General features: G+C 40.4%; 1 protein-coding gene across 1 annotated transcript in view; it reads left to right on the top strand.

Annotated features, from left to right (window-relative positions):
• The window catches only part of DSCAM (DS cell adhesion molecule), a gene marked incomplete at both ends in the record, with an annotated part of 453,784 nt that overhangs the window by 251,490 nt on the left and 182,942 nt on the right, over nt 1–19,352 (top strand). The window contains 2 exons of the mRNA XM_084226422.1: nt 10,384–10,530; nt 16,863–17,141. Of these exons, the coding sequence (XP_084082548.1) occupies nt 10,384–10,530; nt 16,863–17,141 (426 nt within the window). The remainder of the gene's footprint in view (nt 1–10,383; nt 10,531–16,862; nt 17,142–19,352) is intronic.

The raw sequence follows: 19,352 nt of genomic DNA, 5'->3' as shown, positions 1-19,352 counted from the left end.
GCACAACATGGAGCTCAGTGCCTGTGTGAAGGGTAAAGAAGAGACAGAAGTAGGGTCCCATCTTCTAACATAGCTGGTTATGCTGAAAATCAAAATTAGTTTGTCTGAGAGAGAGAAAAGTAGAGGAAAAATTATTATAGTGAGGGGAAACTGTAAAAAATATTTAATTTTTATAGGGCTGCTGAAAAGCAGCACTGTAGACTTAACACTGTTGAATTGTTCAAAAAGATAGAAATGTACATCATTAACAGCTTTTTTCCTTCATTTTAAAAATTATTCACTGAACGTTGACTTCTTTTCCCAGTAGACTGGCCAAGAGTCTCCAGGAAAAATTATTTATTTTATCTCTAATTCCTAGTGGAGCTGCTTCCTCCCACACTGAATATTCTGAATATTTTTAACCAAACATAGGTTTACTTTTTCAAATTGAGTGAGGAAGATAGATATTAATTCCTTCCCATGTCAGTGCCATAAAACCAAATTCACCTGTTCCACTTTCCTTCATTTTGCACTCTTAAAATAAAAACACTACACTAGAATGTCCCACATGAGGCTTTGTCTCTCCTACTGCACATGCTTTAAATAAAAATTCTCACTGCTCAGGACTCCTGGGAAGCTTTGAATAGATCTTTTCATGGAAGGGAGTGGGTGCTATGATAAATTTCTCATAAAACTGTTCCTTCAGGTTGAGATGCTCCATTACCTTCGCAGTTACCTGCAGAATAAATGTGGTTAAACATGTGGGGCCAGAGAGCTGCAGCTGCTGTAATTACTGTGGGATAATATTGGCTGTCTGCACCCAGTAAAAATAATACTGCTGCTGTTGGAATTCTGTGTCTGCAGGGCTGTGCCTTATTCTGATCAGATTGTCCATAACAGTTTATATTCTGGAAATACAATCACTTCAAAGCTCCAAAACTATTAAGGTGCACATTTGATGGTGGTGACATAAAGCAGCTGCTGTTCAGGCCAGAGGAGATGGAGGTTTTCTCTTTTATTAATGAGTTTGTGTTTAAATTTACATGCAGATAGGAGGGGAGATGGGTTATGGTCCTTGATGATATAAAGAGAAGAGAAGAGAAAAAGTTTATTTGTGCTAAGCCACTGGTCAGCTCCAGGCTATTTATTTATGTGAGATGCACCAGTAAAAGCCTGAGGAAAAAGATTTTAATCCTCCAGACAGCTCCATATATCATGGGCAAAGTTGAATCCTCTTTAATCAGAGCCCCTAAAACTAGCTGGTGATTTAAAATTATCTGCTTGCTTGCCAGCTGAAATGAGGAAAGCAGCTTCTACAGCAATGTATGCAAGCACTCAAATAATCTAAAACTCAGGCATTAAAGATTATGGCAGTTTTATTCAATATCCTGGAGGATGACAGTTAACAACAGCTGTAGCTGCTCATGCCTAATAAATTCATCAAAGATTAAGGGGGGAAACAATTAAATAAAAACATTGTGTGATCAGTCAGGTCTATACTATTAAATCATAAAAGAGTAGTCATCAACAAAACCCAGTCTGTGTACACAAAAGCCCAGCTCCTGCATCTATTTATGCCTTATTTGAAAAAAAAAAACCCAAAAACCAAAACAATAACACAAAATCAAAACAAACAAACAGGTTTATTCCTCTTGTATAAAACTTGAAGATTGCTCAGGCAACATAAGTAGAATTGGTGTGGACAGTTGGCATGAAATACATTTTTTGCAGTCTCAGAAACACACACAGGGCAACAAAATATGTTTTGATTAGGGTAATTTACAGTCTCTTTTTTAAAAGGGCCAAACTCATTCAGAAAATCATAGCATTGCACATGTAAGAGCATAATTTCTTTCCTCATACTGAGATTACAGAAGCACAAATAAACTCATGGTACTGTTGGATTTAGAGCAGCTAAAACCAGGAATGCAGCTGCCTCCATCATTCAGGACCTACCTGATTTTGGAACACTGGGCTCAATGAGAAACCAACAGGCAACCACAACTCTTGTCCCTGTTTAAAGCTGCAATTGACTCAGGAGATAATCTCAGCTCAATTTACAAATCCAAAACTGCAACTTAATTTTGTTCAGTCCCCCTTTTCCTTTTTCCTTTCTCCTTTCCTTTCCTTTCCTTTCTCCTTTCCTTTCCTTTCCTTTCCTTTCCTTTCCTTTCCTTTCCTTTCCTTTCCTTTCCTTTCCTTTCCTTTCCTTTCCTTTCCTTTCCTTTCCTTTCCTTTCCTTTCCTTTCCTTTCCTTTCCTTTCCTTTCCTTTCCTTTCCTTTCCTTTCCTTTCCTTTCCTTTCCTTTCCTTTCCTTTCCTTTCCTTTCCTTTCCTTTCCTTTCCTTTCCTTTCCTTTCCTTTCCTTTCCTTTCCTTTCCTTTCCTTTCCTTTCCTATTCACCCTATGGTTCTATAAGGAAGAAAAAGGCAGGTTTGTTGTCTCAGGTAGAAATAATTCATGTAAAACATCAAGGAAAATCTTGAGAACTACAGCTATGGCAATATCTACATTTATGAAACAGAGACATTTTGGAATGGAGCAAACACCACAGCATTTAAATTTGTCTAGATCTGTTTTGTTTGAAAGTATGCAGAATGACATTGCTGGTCCGTGATATTCCTCAGAGAAAGAGGTGCCAAAATAAAAGCAATTTTTTTTTTGTTTGTTTTTACTCTTTTCCTCTCTAACCTTTAAGAATCAAGTGGAAAATATTCCATGACTTTGGTGGCATTTTAAAGCCATGGAGATTGTGGCTGTGCTGGGCCTCCCACACTTTGAGCAGCTCTGAATTGCACTGACTGAGAGGCAGAGTGACTGATAAGGAACAGATTTATTTACAATAAACCCTGATTCACCCTGACCTGCCACCAAAGCAGGTGCTTCTATCCCTAACTGAGGAACAGGAGGTGAGGGAGGGTAAAGAATGATGATATTAGAAATAATGTCATAGTTTTGAGCTGTCAGTTCTGCACACATTTTTCCAAGCTATGAATCCATCTCTGTTAGAGCTGGAACCACACCAGGTCATAGGACTGGAAATATTTATGAATGTCCTCAGCTCCATGCAGAGAGCTTTGCTCAGAGATAATCTCAGTTATTCTTTATTGAAGTCTAAACAGATTATGTGTCCAAATAAAACAGAAAACATCTCATGTAAGGCTGCTGGCTTGTTTTATAAATTCTCAAATTTAATTCTGGGGGGCGGAAAAAGCCCATGACAAACAACAAAACAGAAGGGAAAGGGAAAACCAACTGCTTTGGAACTGAAGAAAACTTCAGAGCTGCAAGCTTGGCTTTATGATAAGACACATTTCTGTGAGCTTTGAGGAGCCTGGAATTATAGACTAAATATCACAGCAGCCTCCCTCACCTTGGACAGCACTTCCTATGGATTTTATGGCTTTTTCTTGCTTTTTGTCAGGAGAAAATGGGAATATCAAACACCTTAATTCCTCATGAGCAACATCATATGTGGTGGCACTTCAGAAGCTTTGCCACTAATTTTTTCTGCCAGGAAATGAGACATGGTGGCCTCTCAAGGCATCCCATGAAGGCTGAGTACATTGAGTGGGTGATACTCGGGGAAGTGAAATCCTGACCTTTCCTTGCACATCTCCTTTCCTCATCTAATCTTTGGGCTGAGTTTCAAAAGACTTCCCAGGGATATGACTGCAGGGTAGAGTTTAAGCAGGTTCTAGCACACTTCCCATGCCCTGAGCAGCAGCCTGGTTTGTTTGAGGATGTTGTAGCAATGCCATAAATCTGAGCTACAGATTTCTGTCCCCTTTGGCTCTGTGGGGAGCTCTCTCCCCTTCCATGCACAGGTCACACTAGAAACTTGCTTAGCAGAAGCAATTCTATCCAGAGGAGGTGACAAGTACCGCTGGCAAGAGTTGATTTGTTCTGTATTACCATTTGGCACAGGATTAGAACAGCCATCTGTTCTCTTAATTTCGATCAACCCAATTTAGGCTGCAATAACACAACGCCGTTAGATGTGTTTCCAACAAAGGAAAAATCAAATATGGTTTTTTAAATCATCTTGGGGGTAACATTGCCCCTGTTTAAAGACTACCAGCATGCTGGGGGAAAAGGGCATGATAAAAGAATAATTAACATTGTGATTTTAAAATATTCTCATTTTCATACAAGAATACGATGCGCTAATTCGACAGGAAAGTGTTCACATTTCCTTATGAATTATACATGAGAACAATCTCACACAGGAAACCTAAACAGAATTTTATTTTAATCTCTAATATTATGCAGTCTAATGGAAAACATTAAAACCTTACATAAGAGCAATTTCATAATTGTTAATGTGACCTCTTCTCACTTAGAGAAACGAACACGATTTGCTAACACTGCCCAACTTTAAGGAAGTCAGTAGGTTATTTAGGGCACTGGTCAGCAGACAATAAAATCAGGGGTGTGTTTCAAAAATTTTGTGGGTTTGGGGGCCCTTGGTCAAGCCTAAGTATGACTCAATTTCCTCCACCTCTCCCTTGTTTGTGTTCTTTAGGACAGTGAGATCCATCTCTTTGGGGTTGCTCTATTTATCTCCAAACCAAGTGATTTATTAATATCTCAGATGAAGATATGGATTTAGAGTTTCTATCAGGGAATGAAATTTTGTTAAGAAAAGCTATTGGCAAAATATGGTGTATTTTATGTTATAATATTGGTGTAATGGCAAAAGATGGCACAGCTTGGTTGTGTTAAAGAGGTTTGATTTGAACACTGAGGTTTTCATGGAAATAATTGAGGACAGTCAGGTGAGAGGCCACGTCTACAGAAGGAAGGGAATCCCTAAATCCATGACTCTGAAAATCTGAGATCCTAGTTTTCCTTGATGGGTTCAGTTACTGGATGGGTTCATGGAATAAAACATTGTATAGAGGAAAATGGTGAAATTTTGCATTCACTATGACCAGAACCAGAAATTTCAGAACTGAATTTATCTGCGTGATCCAAGCTTGAAAAGGAACTTCAAAAAGTTGCTAAGGTGTTGAGTGGAAAACTACAGGAATATTTCAAGATATGAATAATTCACAGTAAATGATTTAGGAAGTTCAATCTGTGTAACTAATTAAGGAGAAAGATGGTATAAGAGGTAATTTCCTCGTGTTCTGTAAGGACTCAAATGGGCAGAAGATTTCTGACTGTGGAGGAAATCATTAATGAAGGCACTACAAGATCCAATAACAGGGGCAAAGGCAGGTGGACCCAAACAATACACTCATTTTCAAAAGGAAGAATAATTGGAAGAATTTACCCAGGGCTATCACATGCTCTCCACTTACAAGAAATCTTTAATCATGACTAATGTCTTTTTAAAAAAGCTGTAGTGTAACTTCCAGATATGGACTTGGGAAGGGGTTAATGGCAAAAGGATGGAAGTTGAAAATAATTGACTCTAATGGTCTTTCTAGTCCTTGGATCTATATATCTTCAGTCTCACCATGAGGCAAAGTTATGTATTATGTTGGAGTCTGGGGAAAGAGTTATGGTTTCCATTCCATGGTTTTCCTGTGACTTGTATGAATTGTATGAATCTATGTGTGCCAGAGAGCTCCTCTGTAAAGAATTTAAATTTTCATAAAATCATAGAATGCTTTGGCTTGGAAGGGACCTTAAAGGACATGTAATTCAAACCCCTGCCATGGGCAGGGACACCTTCCACTAGGCCAGGTTGCTCAGAGCCCCATCCAGCCTGGCCTTGGGTTTAAACTCTATTTTCAGACAAGTTTAAATACTTTAAATGGTAATATATTACTATGATTGCCCACACTACCAAGGCAAGAGATAGTGAGGGTTTCTGGAAGCCTTTGAAGTCTTTGAATGAGACACATATTCCAGATATTGCACCAGGTTTTTCAAAGGCATCAAGCATTGAAAGCCAAAAGAGATTTCAACATCTCTGTAAATCAGATGCTGAAATTATTATAATCAAGTATTCAAGGAATTAATACAAACACTGCTGAGGAGGAATAATAAATGGGAATTATGAGCTATATTTTGACACTGTTTTTTTTTAATTGTTGTGAAGGAGGCTTTTCTATCTTCTTTCTCCCTTGAAGCCTGCTAACAGCCAAACAAACAAAAAGCTTCAGTTGATCTGAAAGGATTTTTCACTTTAGAAAGATCTTTATTTGGCATATTAAGCAGGTGAGTCAAAAAAAATTAGACTTCATTAAAGCAAAGCAGGGGTGATTAAATTAAATTTGCCTGGAGAAGAAAGCTCTGCCCTGGATCAACAGGGCAGTGGGAGCTTGTCTGTCCCATCCTGGTGCTTTTCTGAACACTTTTTGAAGTACAGAAGGCAGAGCACTCAACACTTCAGCTTTGTCACAGCTGACAGCCTGTCGGGTTTAATGAAAATGCTCTCCCTTTAGAAGATGACAGAAATTACATGCATTTCCCCTTTTATTTCTCTGTCATCTTTTTCTGTCTCACATTTCTGCACGAGAAGGAGGGGTTGGTTATTAAAAGCATTACATAAATATGCAAAATATGTTAAGAAGAAAAGAGGAAAGGGAAAATCTTTAGCCCTGCAATTACACACAATGTCTGTTGGTGGGAAATGTGGGATAACATCTGATGTGTGGCAATAACTATTTACTTTTAGCTATCTTTGAAGAGGGTGAGGGAAAAATCTCTAGATAATGCTTTAAGTGAAGGTTTTATTGCACAATTGCCTGAGTAATTTCCAACAGGAAGATGATCTAAGCACTGTTAGATAGCTCGAGTGTGTTCATAACTTCTCCAGAAAATACAGCAAGATAACACCGAGCAATTTCTTGGCTCTGCAAAGCTTTTACATTCCTCTTTTATTAAGTGTCAGGCTTTTTATAAGTGTGCCTGCTCTCACAGAGCCAAAAGTGTAACTGCATCTGAGGAAACTCACTGCCAGGGCTGAGCAGGAAAGGCTTCACCTGCAAGTATCAGTCAGTGCTCTGAGATCTGGGAATAGCCCACAAATCCTCTAAATTCATCACCCAGCCACTCCACATCCTCATCCCCAATCCACAGCCCAGCTGTGATTCCAGAATTGTGCTCTAGAGTCTAAAGGGAAGCTCTGAATTTGATCTTCTCACTTAATTTATGGGGCAGCTTTTTTCATGCTTACCCTGAGAGGAGAGACAAATTTGATTACTAGTGATGCCCTGTGTAGGCCATCTCCCAAAACTGTGCAGAGCATCAGAAAATAGTGACAGCTGTGGAAAAGCACAGAGAAAGGGATTTATTTTTAAACTTTGTGCGTGATCTTAAACTTGTGCATACTAGTAGTGTCCAAAGGTGTGAAATGGGATAATGGAGAGATGAGATTATGAAGAGAAGTGGAATGAAATGTGTTTAGCCAAGGTGAAGATGGACCCCAGAAAGAGGAAGCTGCAGGAGGGGCTCATTTCTGCCTCTCCACTGTTCAGGCTCCACTCACTTGACACAAATGCAGATTTACTGGAGGGACCAAAACAATCCCAACCCTCCCACAAACACCTTTTTATCTGTTCCTGAGCCTGTGGTGTGGTTGCAGCCTCTCCACTGCCATCCACCCTGGCTGAGTTTGGTACCAGAGTCCCATCCCAGCTGGCAAACCCTGATGTCAGCCTTGCCTGGGCTGCAGAGGATGTGTGTGCAAGGAGCAGGCAGGGCTGGGGCACTGCTGAGGGCACAGGGCTGGACCCCTGTTCTGCCTGGATGCAGAGCTGGTGGATGCTCACACAGCTGGAAACAAAAGCAAGGCAGGGCTGTCGTTGCTGCATCCCCCAAGCCAAGCCTTTCAGTGTGACTCCCACCTCCTGAAGCTGTCATTTTGTGCTGCCCACTGAGCATAAGGGAGAAAACTGTGCCTCAATTACCTGTATTTCCTATAACACATTCCCTGGAAAAGGTAGATTTGCTTTATGAATATTTCAGGAGTGCAGAAACTGCTTGTGAACTGAAGTCTGACATCTCGTGGTTTTGCAAATCAAAATTCGAAATATCCCTCTGACCTCAATTTAGGGGTAAAGGCAAACCTTGTTAAAGGGTACAGATGTTGAGTAGCACTATTTGATAAGAAGTTAGGGTGGCCAAAATGGTTTTGAGTAATGGATACACTCAGACAGTGTTCTGAGTAATTGGGAATGTGAAAGGAAAAGGAAGAAACCCTCAGCATAGGGCAGAACATGAGATCAAGAAGTTACAGCATTGGTTTAATTTATTGCTACTACGTGTCTGTATCAATGAATCCAAACTTTACAACTAAAATATTAAAATGTAAGATGTAATATAGCTTTGCTTTTTCCATGTAAGCTTTTCAATGCCACGTTTCAGACATCTGGCTGTGAAAATGAAATATTACCCATTCAGGTGATTTTACTACTGCACTCCACTATATCTTTGTTCCTAAGTCTTCTCTGTGCAAGAAATTTAAGTTTTCAGAGGCATGTGAAGCCAGTATGGCTCCCATATACGAAAGAACCAGATTTACCCAGCAAATCTGTAAATCCACCTGGGCTGGAGCACATTGCTGCTCATGGCTGAGGAGAGAGCACTTCCCATCCAGTTCTTCCTCCCCCTTTGCACTTTCCCTTGCTCAGCAATTCTTCCTCAGCAAAAGAGCTCAACACCTTTTATGCCTCAGTTATGGTTATTTATGTTCACAGAACCCCAAAATCCCTGGGGCTGGCAAAGCCCTCCCAGCCCAGGCAGTCCCAGCTGTGCCCAGTGCCCACCTTGTCCCCAGCCCAGAGCACTCAGTGCCACCTCCAGGGCACACCTGCAGGGATGGGCACTGCAGAGCTCCCTGGGCAGTTCCAAGGCCTGAGCCCCCTTTCCATGGGCAAATTCCTGCTGCTGTCCCAGCTGAGCCTGCCCTGGCACAGCTTGGAGTTATTTCCTCTCCTGTCCCTGTTGCCTGGGAGCAGAGCCTGACTCCATCTGGCTTCCCCCTCCTGTCAGGGAGATTTAGAGAGAAATAACATCACCCCTGAGCCTCCTTTTCTCCACACTAAACAACCCCACAACTTATTTAACCCTGGTGCTGTTATTTAATAAATCTGGATACTTTCAAGGATGGGAGAGATGGGCTGCTGTTGTTTTATTCAATGTTCTCTGCTTTGAGGGTCAGACCAGTGACATTAAATGTGGGTTTTGGGGTTTTTTTCAATTTCTTTTATATTATGGTTTAAAGGATATCACCCTCTGTAATGAAACCATTTCCCTTCTGTCTTCTCTCTGTTGGATTGTTTTCCCACTGATGCATCTGTGAGCAAGCATCCTGACTACACTTAATTATTAAAAAGTCATTGTTCAAACAGAGCTCTGACAAAAAGGAATTCTTTCTTACTGCATATTACTGGATATTAGTTCATTAGGGGTTTCACCCTTGTGTATTTCTCCCCTAATTCTGGAGCTTGATGTATTTTATAATACCTAGGTACAGGTATTGTAAGAGCTAACAGCTACAGAGAAACTTAACAGACATGAAAAGGAAAAGATGCTCACATTTACCTCAGTGTAAAAGTTTTGGAAAAGCACACACAGCTTAGGTTACAGTATTTTTAAAGTTTTTTTTTAAAGACATATTAACCAGGTGAGGCTTAAGTTTTCAATGCATTCTAAACAAGTTATTTCAATTTATTGCATTATGGAAAGTGCATTAGAGCAAACATGGACCATGTTGATTTTAGGGGGGTTTGTGTCCTTGCTTTTTGAAAGTGGGCATGAAACAGAACAAAGACAGTTCTGTGGGTGCCAATGATCAAAACTGCTCCTGTGACCATATCAACCATGTATTTTCCACACAGTCTAGGGCTAATAACTTAAATCATATATGAAGAAAATTTAACCTGCAGTACTTTTATTTTGAGAGAACAGTGGTAGAAACTCTGACCTTGAAGATGTCAGGCTTGTTTGATTGTGGAGATTGTGGCTTTGCAGGGCAGGGTAGAGAGGGAGTGCTCCTCACACTGGAGCTGTTTAACTCGCAGGCATTGCAGGTGGGAGCAGCTTCCCTGCCTCTCCAGCCCCTACAGCTCTGCTGCTGAATTGCACCAGATCATCCCACAACACTGAACCACACTGGGTTAATGCATTGGTTCTTTGCCTCTTATTTTACTGCAGATGCTCCTTGTATGTTTGTTAACAGTCATACAGACCATGGCACATTTCTTTCCCTCATTCCTCACGTTTTCCTCAAAGATCCCTCTGTTTCTGCACACAAAGTGTGAATGAAATATACATTAATTTATCACACCTTTTATGCATTTACAGTGAGCACTTGGTGAGCTGGGAGTTGGCAGCTTCAAACCTGGCAACAAAAAAAAAAATCTTCAGTCCCTGCCTCCTCCATCCTTCAGCATGAGAGCAACAACCTGCAGATATTTTAAACCCTGCAAATTCTTGTGTCTTTCAGGACCTAGATTTCTCATCACATCCACGGGAGCCTTGTATATTTTAGATGTACAAAATGAAGATGGACTGTACAACTACCGCTGTATCACAAGGCACAGATACACTGGAGAAACGCGGCAGAGCAACAGCGCCAGACTTTTTGTATCAGGTGCTCCTTTTCTGCATCTTGCTAAATGAAATTAAATGCTGCCTGTGTCTCTCTCTGGTGTGCCCAGCTGGCAGGGCATGTTCTTGTGTGGTTTCTGTCAAATGGAAGTGGGGAGCTGCTGTAAAATAAGATGGGCCATTTAAAAGCTCTTAATTTTTTTTTTAATATGTTTTTCACATCTTAGTGGTTATTTCCTGAAGGCCCCCAGGGTGCACCTGCACTCAGCATGGTGATTTTAGCAGGTTTGGAGTATTTTATTCAGGGACTGTGGATGGGATTTATCCCTTGTTGTTATAGGACACGAAATAACACAATGTGGACATGCATTTTTTTAAGGTAAAAAAGAGAATTTTTAATTACTGACTCTAACATTTATAGATTTCTAAAAGTGACAGTGGATTGGAGGCTGACAGCACCACCTTTCCAATGACACTGGCCAAACCAAAAGTCTATCAAATTTTTCTTTTTCTATAAAAGAATGCAAAACAATAAGTTATTTATATAAAGTGTGTGAGAAAGTTCGTTATAAGAATGTAAACATCAGAAATTTTTAAAAAACTTTAAAAAACAAAGTAACAATTCCTCCTAAACTACCCTTGTGCAGGGGAACTGAATCACCTCAACCTCACTGTTTAGCTACAGATGAGGAACATTTTTGGGGGTAAAGTACCTGCCCTGCTTTGGGGTGATCTGAACTGCCTGTTCCTCTCTGTTGACCTCAGCAGGAGTTCAGGACATTGCACTCAGCTGTAAATATTTCTATCTCAGGATTCTCAGGTTACCTGAGGTGCATTTCAGCCTTCCTTCTCATTCATCCCATTCCTACTGTACTAAAGTACGCAAATATTAAAGTAGCTTTAAACAAAGGAAGAGAAAAAAAGTAATAAAGATCTTATACCCCCCAAAAAGTTTATTTCAGAGATAAATAATGAAAGCCTTTACCTTTAAAAAAAAAATCTTTAAAACAATACCCTATAAGTTAACATAACCCATAAATACAACTATAAGAAAAGCTTATTAAAAAAAAGAGAAAGAGTTCACAATTTCAAATTTCCCTGATTGACTGCTATTCATAAAAATTAAAAACCACAAAAAACTATTTACTTATAAAAAAGTCCCTATAACATCAATAAAACAAAACTTCTCTAAGTAAATTTTAAAAAAAGACTATTCTAAAAGTAATAAACTGACCAAAATCTTAAATTTTATTTCTTTACATTATCATTAAGAAAGAGTTATAAGAAGAAAAGAAGTGTCCTAAAAGTTTCATTCTAATTCTTATTACTCTTCCTTTTAATTACTGTTAATAATTTTTTCTTTGTACCCTGTTAAAATTTTAAACCCACTTCACCTTTCTCCTAACCGTACATCACAAAAAAAAAAAAAAAAAAAAAAATTGAATAAATACACTAGTAATTAACAAAAAAATCTGAAATTGATGAACCAAAACCACTACACTTGGGGAAAGTAGCACAATCCTCTGCTTCCAGGAGGGATCTCCAGCCAGAAGGAGAAGGTGACCAGAACAGGGGTGCTGCAGGCAGACAGGAGGGCTGGAGGCAGCTCTGGGCTGATCCCAGAGCAATTTGTGCAGCAGGTGGGAAATTGGGAAGGTGGATGGGCTATTTTAACTTTTCCTTGTAGCTTTAAATGAACTCCTGCTTGCTGTGTGTGTGGTGGACAGTTGTGCTCCTCACAGACACCACACACTCAGGGCTCTCAATACACTGCTGCTCCAACACAGATTTTTCCCCATTTTTTCCTCAGTGAGAGGCAGTGCCAGTTGTGGGTGAGGTGAAGGAGGAGCTGATCCCAAGCCTGGGTCTGGAACTTCCTCTCAAACATTTCTTTGTAGGGTTAGCACTTCTCCACCTCCCCTTCCCGTCCCTGTCCACAACTGCTCCCTTAGTTTGCAGGTGAGCACACCCAGAGTGCTTTTCCTACCTCCACAGAGCTCACTGAGCCTGTATCCCAGACTTTCTCCTTCTCCCATATCTTCACCCTACATAAATCATCCCCACCATCCCACTGAAAGCCCCACTTTGCTTTTTCTCCTTTTCCCTGTTGCTAAGTTTCCTTAAAGGTCAGTCAGGATTTGGTGCCTTTCCCAGTCTGGCAGTCAGTGGGGTCATTCCCCTTTTGACCCTTTCCTCTCCTCTCCTGTCAGAATCAAACTCCAGTGGTCAGGTCTCAGCTCTCCACCCCTCTGCCTGAGAGCCCTAAAGGAGACAGAGGTGAACACAAGGTTTTCTATTCTTAACCTGCTTCTTGCCCCCCTCCAAAATGGACATTGCTGAAGCATCTTGGAGCCCTCTGAACACACAGGCCAGTACTTAAATATAGTAATAATAAAAATAAAAAAAAAAAACCAAAAATAGTTGGATTGTTCAGGTTAGAATCACTCACCAGTCAGTTCCAGGAGTTTCTCCCTTTGATAGGTGTCCCCTGTGGGTAGAACTCTTGCCTCTGCTTTCCCCAACCAGATGAAGAAGTTCTCCTGCACAATGATCTGCCTGCTGTGGTCTTTTGAGAACAGGCAGGATTCCACCCTTCCAGCTGGCTCCATAATATGGTCTGCTTCCGTGTGAAATCATGTTAAGGCTGAGCCAGTGGGAACATAAATAAAATCAGGCTTGTATCTTGGTTACCACGGGAAAAATTCTGGTTATTTCACTGAACAAAAGGGGGGAAATGGAAGCTCGGCCTTGTTTGAAATTTAGGACAAACAAACACCTTAAAGGATGTTCTCTGTCTAGAGTTGTGTCTTCTATTCTCCTCCACAGACCAAATTGAAATAGCAAATTTTACCTGTGTGCAATAACTGGCTTTTTTAATTCAACAGGGTTAATTATCATGATCAGGGCTAGAGTAGATTCTGATTTCCAGTCCTGTTAATCGACTGAGCAAGTGCAGCAATCAGGGGCAGAGTTTGTCTCTTTATATTTCTCTGACAGGTTTTCCTTTTTCTTTACTGGAATTTGTATTTTTAAAGAGTGACTCCTTTGAGAACTGGGATCAGAGAATCCATGAACATAGTTCTGAAAGGTCTCCTTGCATGAGACCTACCTTTTTGCTTGCCTTTTCCATTCATATTTGTTCTTCACTTTTTTGGGATGAAATAGTTTATGGTGGATGTTTCTCATGTTTCCTGGCCACTTTTAACACAAGTTAACCTTCATTTTTAGTTTGAAACAGTGAGACTGGTAATGTGCAGATAATAACAAATAAAATTTAAAAATTAGCAAAACTGGTGAATAATTAATGTGCATTTAATAATGAAAAAAAAAGTTCCATATTTCATTTTGAGTAAAAATATCTCCTTGAAATCACATGGCCTTTCTAAATAAAATTAACCCAAAGCCACTAACATGCAAAAGAATATACTTCTAAGACTCATTAAAGTGTCCTTTTCCAACAAAAATTTTGTCCTGCCATGAATCTGAACTCCCAAAATCATTACTGCTTTTTAACCTCCACATTCTGTCCTTCTGTCCTTCAAAGAAATTCCAAAGTAGAATATTTTAAAACAGTTCTTTTGCCTCAGTTTTTCTTCATTGTCCTTGCTGGAAGTCATTTGCAGCTGACTGTCAAAGCCTAGTAAAATAATGATTCAATAGAGGCTAAACACATATTGGAACTGGTTTATGTTACTTTGGTACTTTTTGCCTTATTGCAGATGATTGCAAAAGAACCCTTGGATTTCTTTTGTGCTTTGTTTGGTTTTTGGTTTTTTGGGGTTTTTTCCCCCTTAACTGGAATATATGAACTGTGCAAGTTTTAAATAGCAGTCTGTTCCAGGGACAATGCAAAGAAATGTTTTTACTGTCCATTTAAATACACAATATATATTAATATAGATTATATATTCATATAATATATATTTTCTTCCACAGAGTGGAAGAAAACAGGTCACTGGAATCATGTCTTGTGTATCCCTGAATACATCTGTATAACCTCCTCTATAACAGCAGGGTGAAATTTTCTTCATTATGTAGGCAAATCTCAGTTTAGCTGTCCTGCAGCTGGGACTCCAGGCTGTGCTGCTGCTGACAAGGCTCAAGTTGAGAAGGAACAAAGGGAAATGACCCTGGGATAGAGAATCCAGGATCTGCTTGAGTAGGGGTGCACAGACAATGCCTCTAAAAAACAGTTATGCTTTTTTTATTATTTAAATATTTAATTATTACTTCCAACTGAAGAAATTGATTTCCTGCAGATGTAACCTTCCTAAGAGCCAGCAGCTGTAAGTTCTTGCCTGCTTGTGGTTTTACTCTCAGTTAATTCCCCACAAAAGAATCTGAGCCTGGTTACAGGAATGCCTGATGACCCAAAGGGTGAGAGAGGAGCTGGCTGACCAATTAGTCAAATTGACATTGGCCTTCCCAACAGCATCCTGGCAGATTGTGCTTTCACTGAGCCAGACATAAACAGCATGGCAAGCTCAAAAATTTGTCCCATCTTGGTGCCAAATGTGGACCTCAAGGCCACTGATTCATCCAAAAACACTCATTTAACCACCGCCGCCGCCTTCCTAATGAGACACTCAGCACGCTGAATGTGCCTTTGCCCTCAGTGGCTCAGGGTTTTCCTGGCACCTAGAAAGCAGAAAAACCCCTGCTGTCACCTTTCACTGGACTTGGCATTTTGGGGGTTTTATTGAGATATAGTCACACAAAAAAAACCCCAAGGTATTTAGTCAATTTTTTTAATATTGTGGTTTTGGTTTCTGGATTGATAGTTTACCTTGAATAGCCTTAACTGGCTGCCTTCCCAGTTGTGGCTGCAATTCATAAAGATATATTTAAGCTCATTTTAAACCAGCTAGCTCAGGTACTGGTTACTTTTGGAATAGCTTGAATTCAGCATGAACTGCTCCTTTAATTTCTCCACTTTCGTACAGGAACCTGCTGCAGCTGCCCTGTGAGCAGCACCTGAGTTTTTTAAGTTAAAATGACTCTTGAAAATGCCAGAACTGTGGCAATCACACCTACATCCAGTCAGCTGTGATTAGATATACTCAAAAAGGGGTCAGTGTGTCAGGTGGGAGCTGGTAAGCATGTGGAGTTTCTTTGTGAGACAGAAATCTTAGCAAAGCATGCTTTTGTGATGAGAAAATACTTTGATGAATATTTTTTCAGTATTTTTGTTGCAATAGCTCCAGGATGAGCTGCAAAAAAAAATTTAAATAGCGTCAGCCTCTGTCTCCAAAATTTTCAAACCTGAAATTACAAACCAAGCACTATTTCTGATGGGTGCATGCACCTCTGGTGAAGGCAATCCTGCCAGGCATCTGTGAGATCCACAAATCTGTGCCAGGTGCTGCAGGAGTGAGGGCTGCAGTTGTCAGCAAATTGAGCACAGAAAGATGCACTATTAAGCTGTAAGTTGGTCTTGTCACGTTAAGTTCTTTTCCCACAGAAGAAGAAAAGGCTTGTCTGTCATTTTGACTGCAGATAGAAATCCCTGTGCCTTTGCCCATTTGTCTCCTGACAAGGGAATAAATTGCTCCTTTAATTCAAAGCCTTCAGACCACTGAGAGAAGGGACAATGTGCTGGCTCCAATCTAGTCGAGAAGTGGCAATAATTGCTAAGGCAACACATTTCTGGCTCTCTGTGCCTCTCACAGGGAACATGAAGGATGACCAGCAAAACGTTTGCCACCTGGAAAAAATCCAGTGAGAGGATTTCCAAGGAGTGATGAGTTGCTTCAGCAGCATGTGCTGCTGGATCCCAGCCACCATGACTCAAACTGGTTGGCTGGGTCAGAGAAGCAAACTGTAGTGCCCAAAACACTGGGCAGGCAAGTCAGAAAATGCAGGAGTGTGGTGGTGTTTGAGGGTCCCCAGGACGAGGGAAGAGATGAGAATCTTGACTCCGTGTTTCAGAAGGCTGATTTATTCTTTTATGATATATATTATATTAAAAGAAAATGATACTAAAGCTATACTAAAGAAAGAGAAAGAAGACATAAGAAGGTTAGAAAAGGATGAATAATAAAATCTCGTGACAGACCAGAGCCTCAACATAGCTGGACCAAGATTGGTCATCAAGTAGGAACAATTCACATGAGACCAATCAAAGATGCACCCATTGGTAAACCATCTCCAGACCACATTCCACAGCCATCAGATAGTTATTGTTTACATTTTGTTTCTGTTTACATTTCTCAGTTATTGTTTACATTTCGTTTCTGAGGCCTCTCAGAAAATCCTAAGGAAAGGATTTTCATAAAATATCACAGTGGCACAGGAGAAAAAAATATCGACCCGTCGCTTAGCGAGTTCATTTTAAGTCTCTGTCTGACGAGAATTTCTCTGTGTTTCCCGCTCCAGACCCAGCGAATTCAGCTCCATCTATCCTAGATGGGTTTGAGCACCGCAAAGCCATGGCAGGACAGCGAGTGGAGCTGCCTTGCAAAGCGTCGGGGCACCCGGCACCAAAGTACCGCTGGCTGAAGGACAACGTGCCCTGGGAGCCCGACAGCCGCTTCCGGCAGACGGTGACGGGGCTGCTCATCGAGAACACGCGGCCCTCGGACTCGGGCAGCTACGTCTGCGAGGTGTGGAACAACTACGGCACCGCCGAGGTCATCGGCCGCCTGCACGTCAAACGTAGGTCCTGGCTCGGGGACACCAGGGAGAGGGGAGCGTCACCGTGCGTCCTCACAAACGGGTTTTGTGGTGGTTCGCTGGTTGATCTCAGGGAGCAAAAATCCGACACAGCGAGGGGATTTGTAGTAATGATCATGATTTGCTGTAATAATTATGATTTGCAGTAATAATCGTAAATTGCAGTAATAATCATAAATGCACCTTTGTTGAATGACCACAGCAAAATGGGATAAAGGGATTAAAAGGGAGAGAAAAAGATAGAGAGAGAGGGGGGAATACAGCTACCAAACGTAGAGATGATATCCTTTGGTCCAGTCCAGCCAAGGATCCGCCTGTTATGTCAGGGAGATCTCGAAAGCTCTAACTCAGAGGTTTTTATTATGATAACTCTATCGAAAATTGCATCCTTATTTATTGTGTCTTTTATAGTCTTTGTAAAACAGCGTCTCTCAGTCAAGAATATTTATTTTTCTTTTATCTTTTCCCACATCATCTCTCCCGACTAAGATATTGATCACTAGCTGGGGCCTGAGCCCTTTTGGTGCCAGAAATGACCCCTTTGGGCCTTTCACCTGCCTGGGTTATCTCCTCCATATGCACCAACCATCTGTGGTAGAGAGGGGGAGGACATGTCCAGCCACAGCCAGCACCCCAAAACCCCCTCTCACTCACAAGTCCTTCATAATGACCACTCAGGTTTACTACAACATGAATTATTTAGAATAGACGCAAGGAAAACAGACACAAGACTTTAAACAGATTTACTTCCCACACAGGATAACACAAAAAGAACTGCTAGCAGATAAAAACAGAGTGTACTAAAATAAAGGCACCTGTGTTACAGTTAGTTATAGCTAAACTAGCTATAGCTAGTTTAGTTATCTAAACTATAAAGAAATAGTTTAGATTAGGAGCCAGTGTCACTTACTGGTGAATGATAGTGACGTGCAGAAATCTCCTAATTTCTCTCAATCCCAGGGAAGTATCTCAGTACCAACATCCCAGCATGGAGGAGAACTCTCCACACTCTCAGAAAGAGATTTCTGATTTTATGAAAATTGAAGTTGTCTTTTAGAATGGCAAAAGTAGTTTTTGGTCACTTATTTCTGCTTATCCTTTCCCATGCATTATGGTTATTGCTGTCTAAGGGTGTTTTCAGCTGAGATAATTCATCACAAGACAAAACATTCGGGCCTAGTTTAGATTTGGGGAAGTAGATAAGTCTTTTGCTCTGCCAGGGGTCCTGTCACAGCTGATTGTTGGTATTGTTGCCTGATATCTAAAGAGAAAAACCCTTGCAACAGTGCTGGAATGGTAAAATAAAAAGTAGATTGGAAGCTTCCAGGTGTCCCAATGGTCATGGGCACACCCAGTATTGGATCTCTGCAATTTTATAAGTTTAACAAATTATTATTCTTAACAAATATTGTCCAATTAAAGAGCAGTTGGTTAGGCAATTTTTGGAGTAGGCCCAGGGCTTCTTTGCTTCACTTCTGGTTATGCCTTCTCAGATTCTGGTTGTGAAACAAAATGTTCTTCTTGTAGGTGCTCTACTTGAAAATAGGACTAAACAGTATTTCAGGAATGTGTTAGAATGTTAGCTTATTGTTCTAAAATTTGAGAGAAAGGGTGAGAAAAATGCTAGGAGCTACATAACTGTGATAATATTCTTCAGAGCTACAAATATACGAAAAATTCATAAAAGCAAAACTGTTTAGGCATCAGTATCAAGTTGTTATCTTACCTTGCTGTACTTTCTGTTTCCTTAATTTATCCTAGCAATGATTAAAGTCCTCAAAGTTGTGGAACGACACAAAGCAGGCTCTGTGGAGATGAGTTAGTTGGCCAATTGAGCGATCAGAAGTGCAAATGGATGCAATTTCCAGTGTAGCTCTATAATTTATCACATGGAGGATATGTAATTTAGAAGCATGAATTGGGTGCTGGAAAAGAAATTGCAAATGTTCTCATAAATAAAGCTGCCAAACTCTCATTGCCATGACTCATGGTGCTCAGTAATATTGAATACTCATACTTCCCCTCAGTTGAGTATTCATGTGTGAATATTCTGAATGTTTCACAAATTCTACAAAGATAATTATTACTTCAGGAGCACCACACTGGAAAGGTGTTATGCTACTACTGTTGAAAAAACCCACAAAATTGTTTCCTGGAATAGAAATAATGCTCTGTGAACTAACATTTCCACCT

Source organism: Fringilla coelebs (genome assembly GCF_963513975.1).
Source record: "Fringilla coelebs genome assembly, chromosome: 2".
NCBI classification, from domain to species: domain Eukaryota; kingdom Metazoa; phylum Chordata; class Aves; order Passeriformes; family Fringillidae; genus Fringilla; species Fringilla coelebs.
The sequence above is the reverse complement of the archived record's forward strand: the minus strand, read 5'-3'. Positions and strand labels throughout refer to the sequence as shown.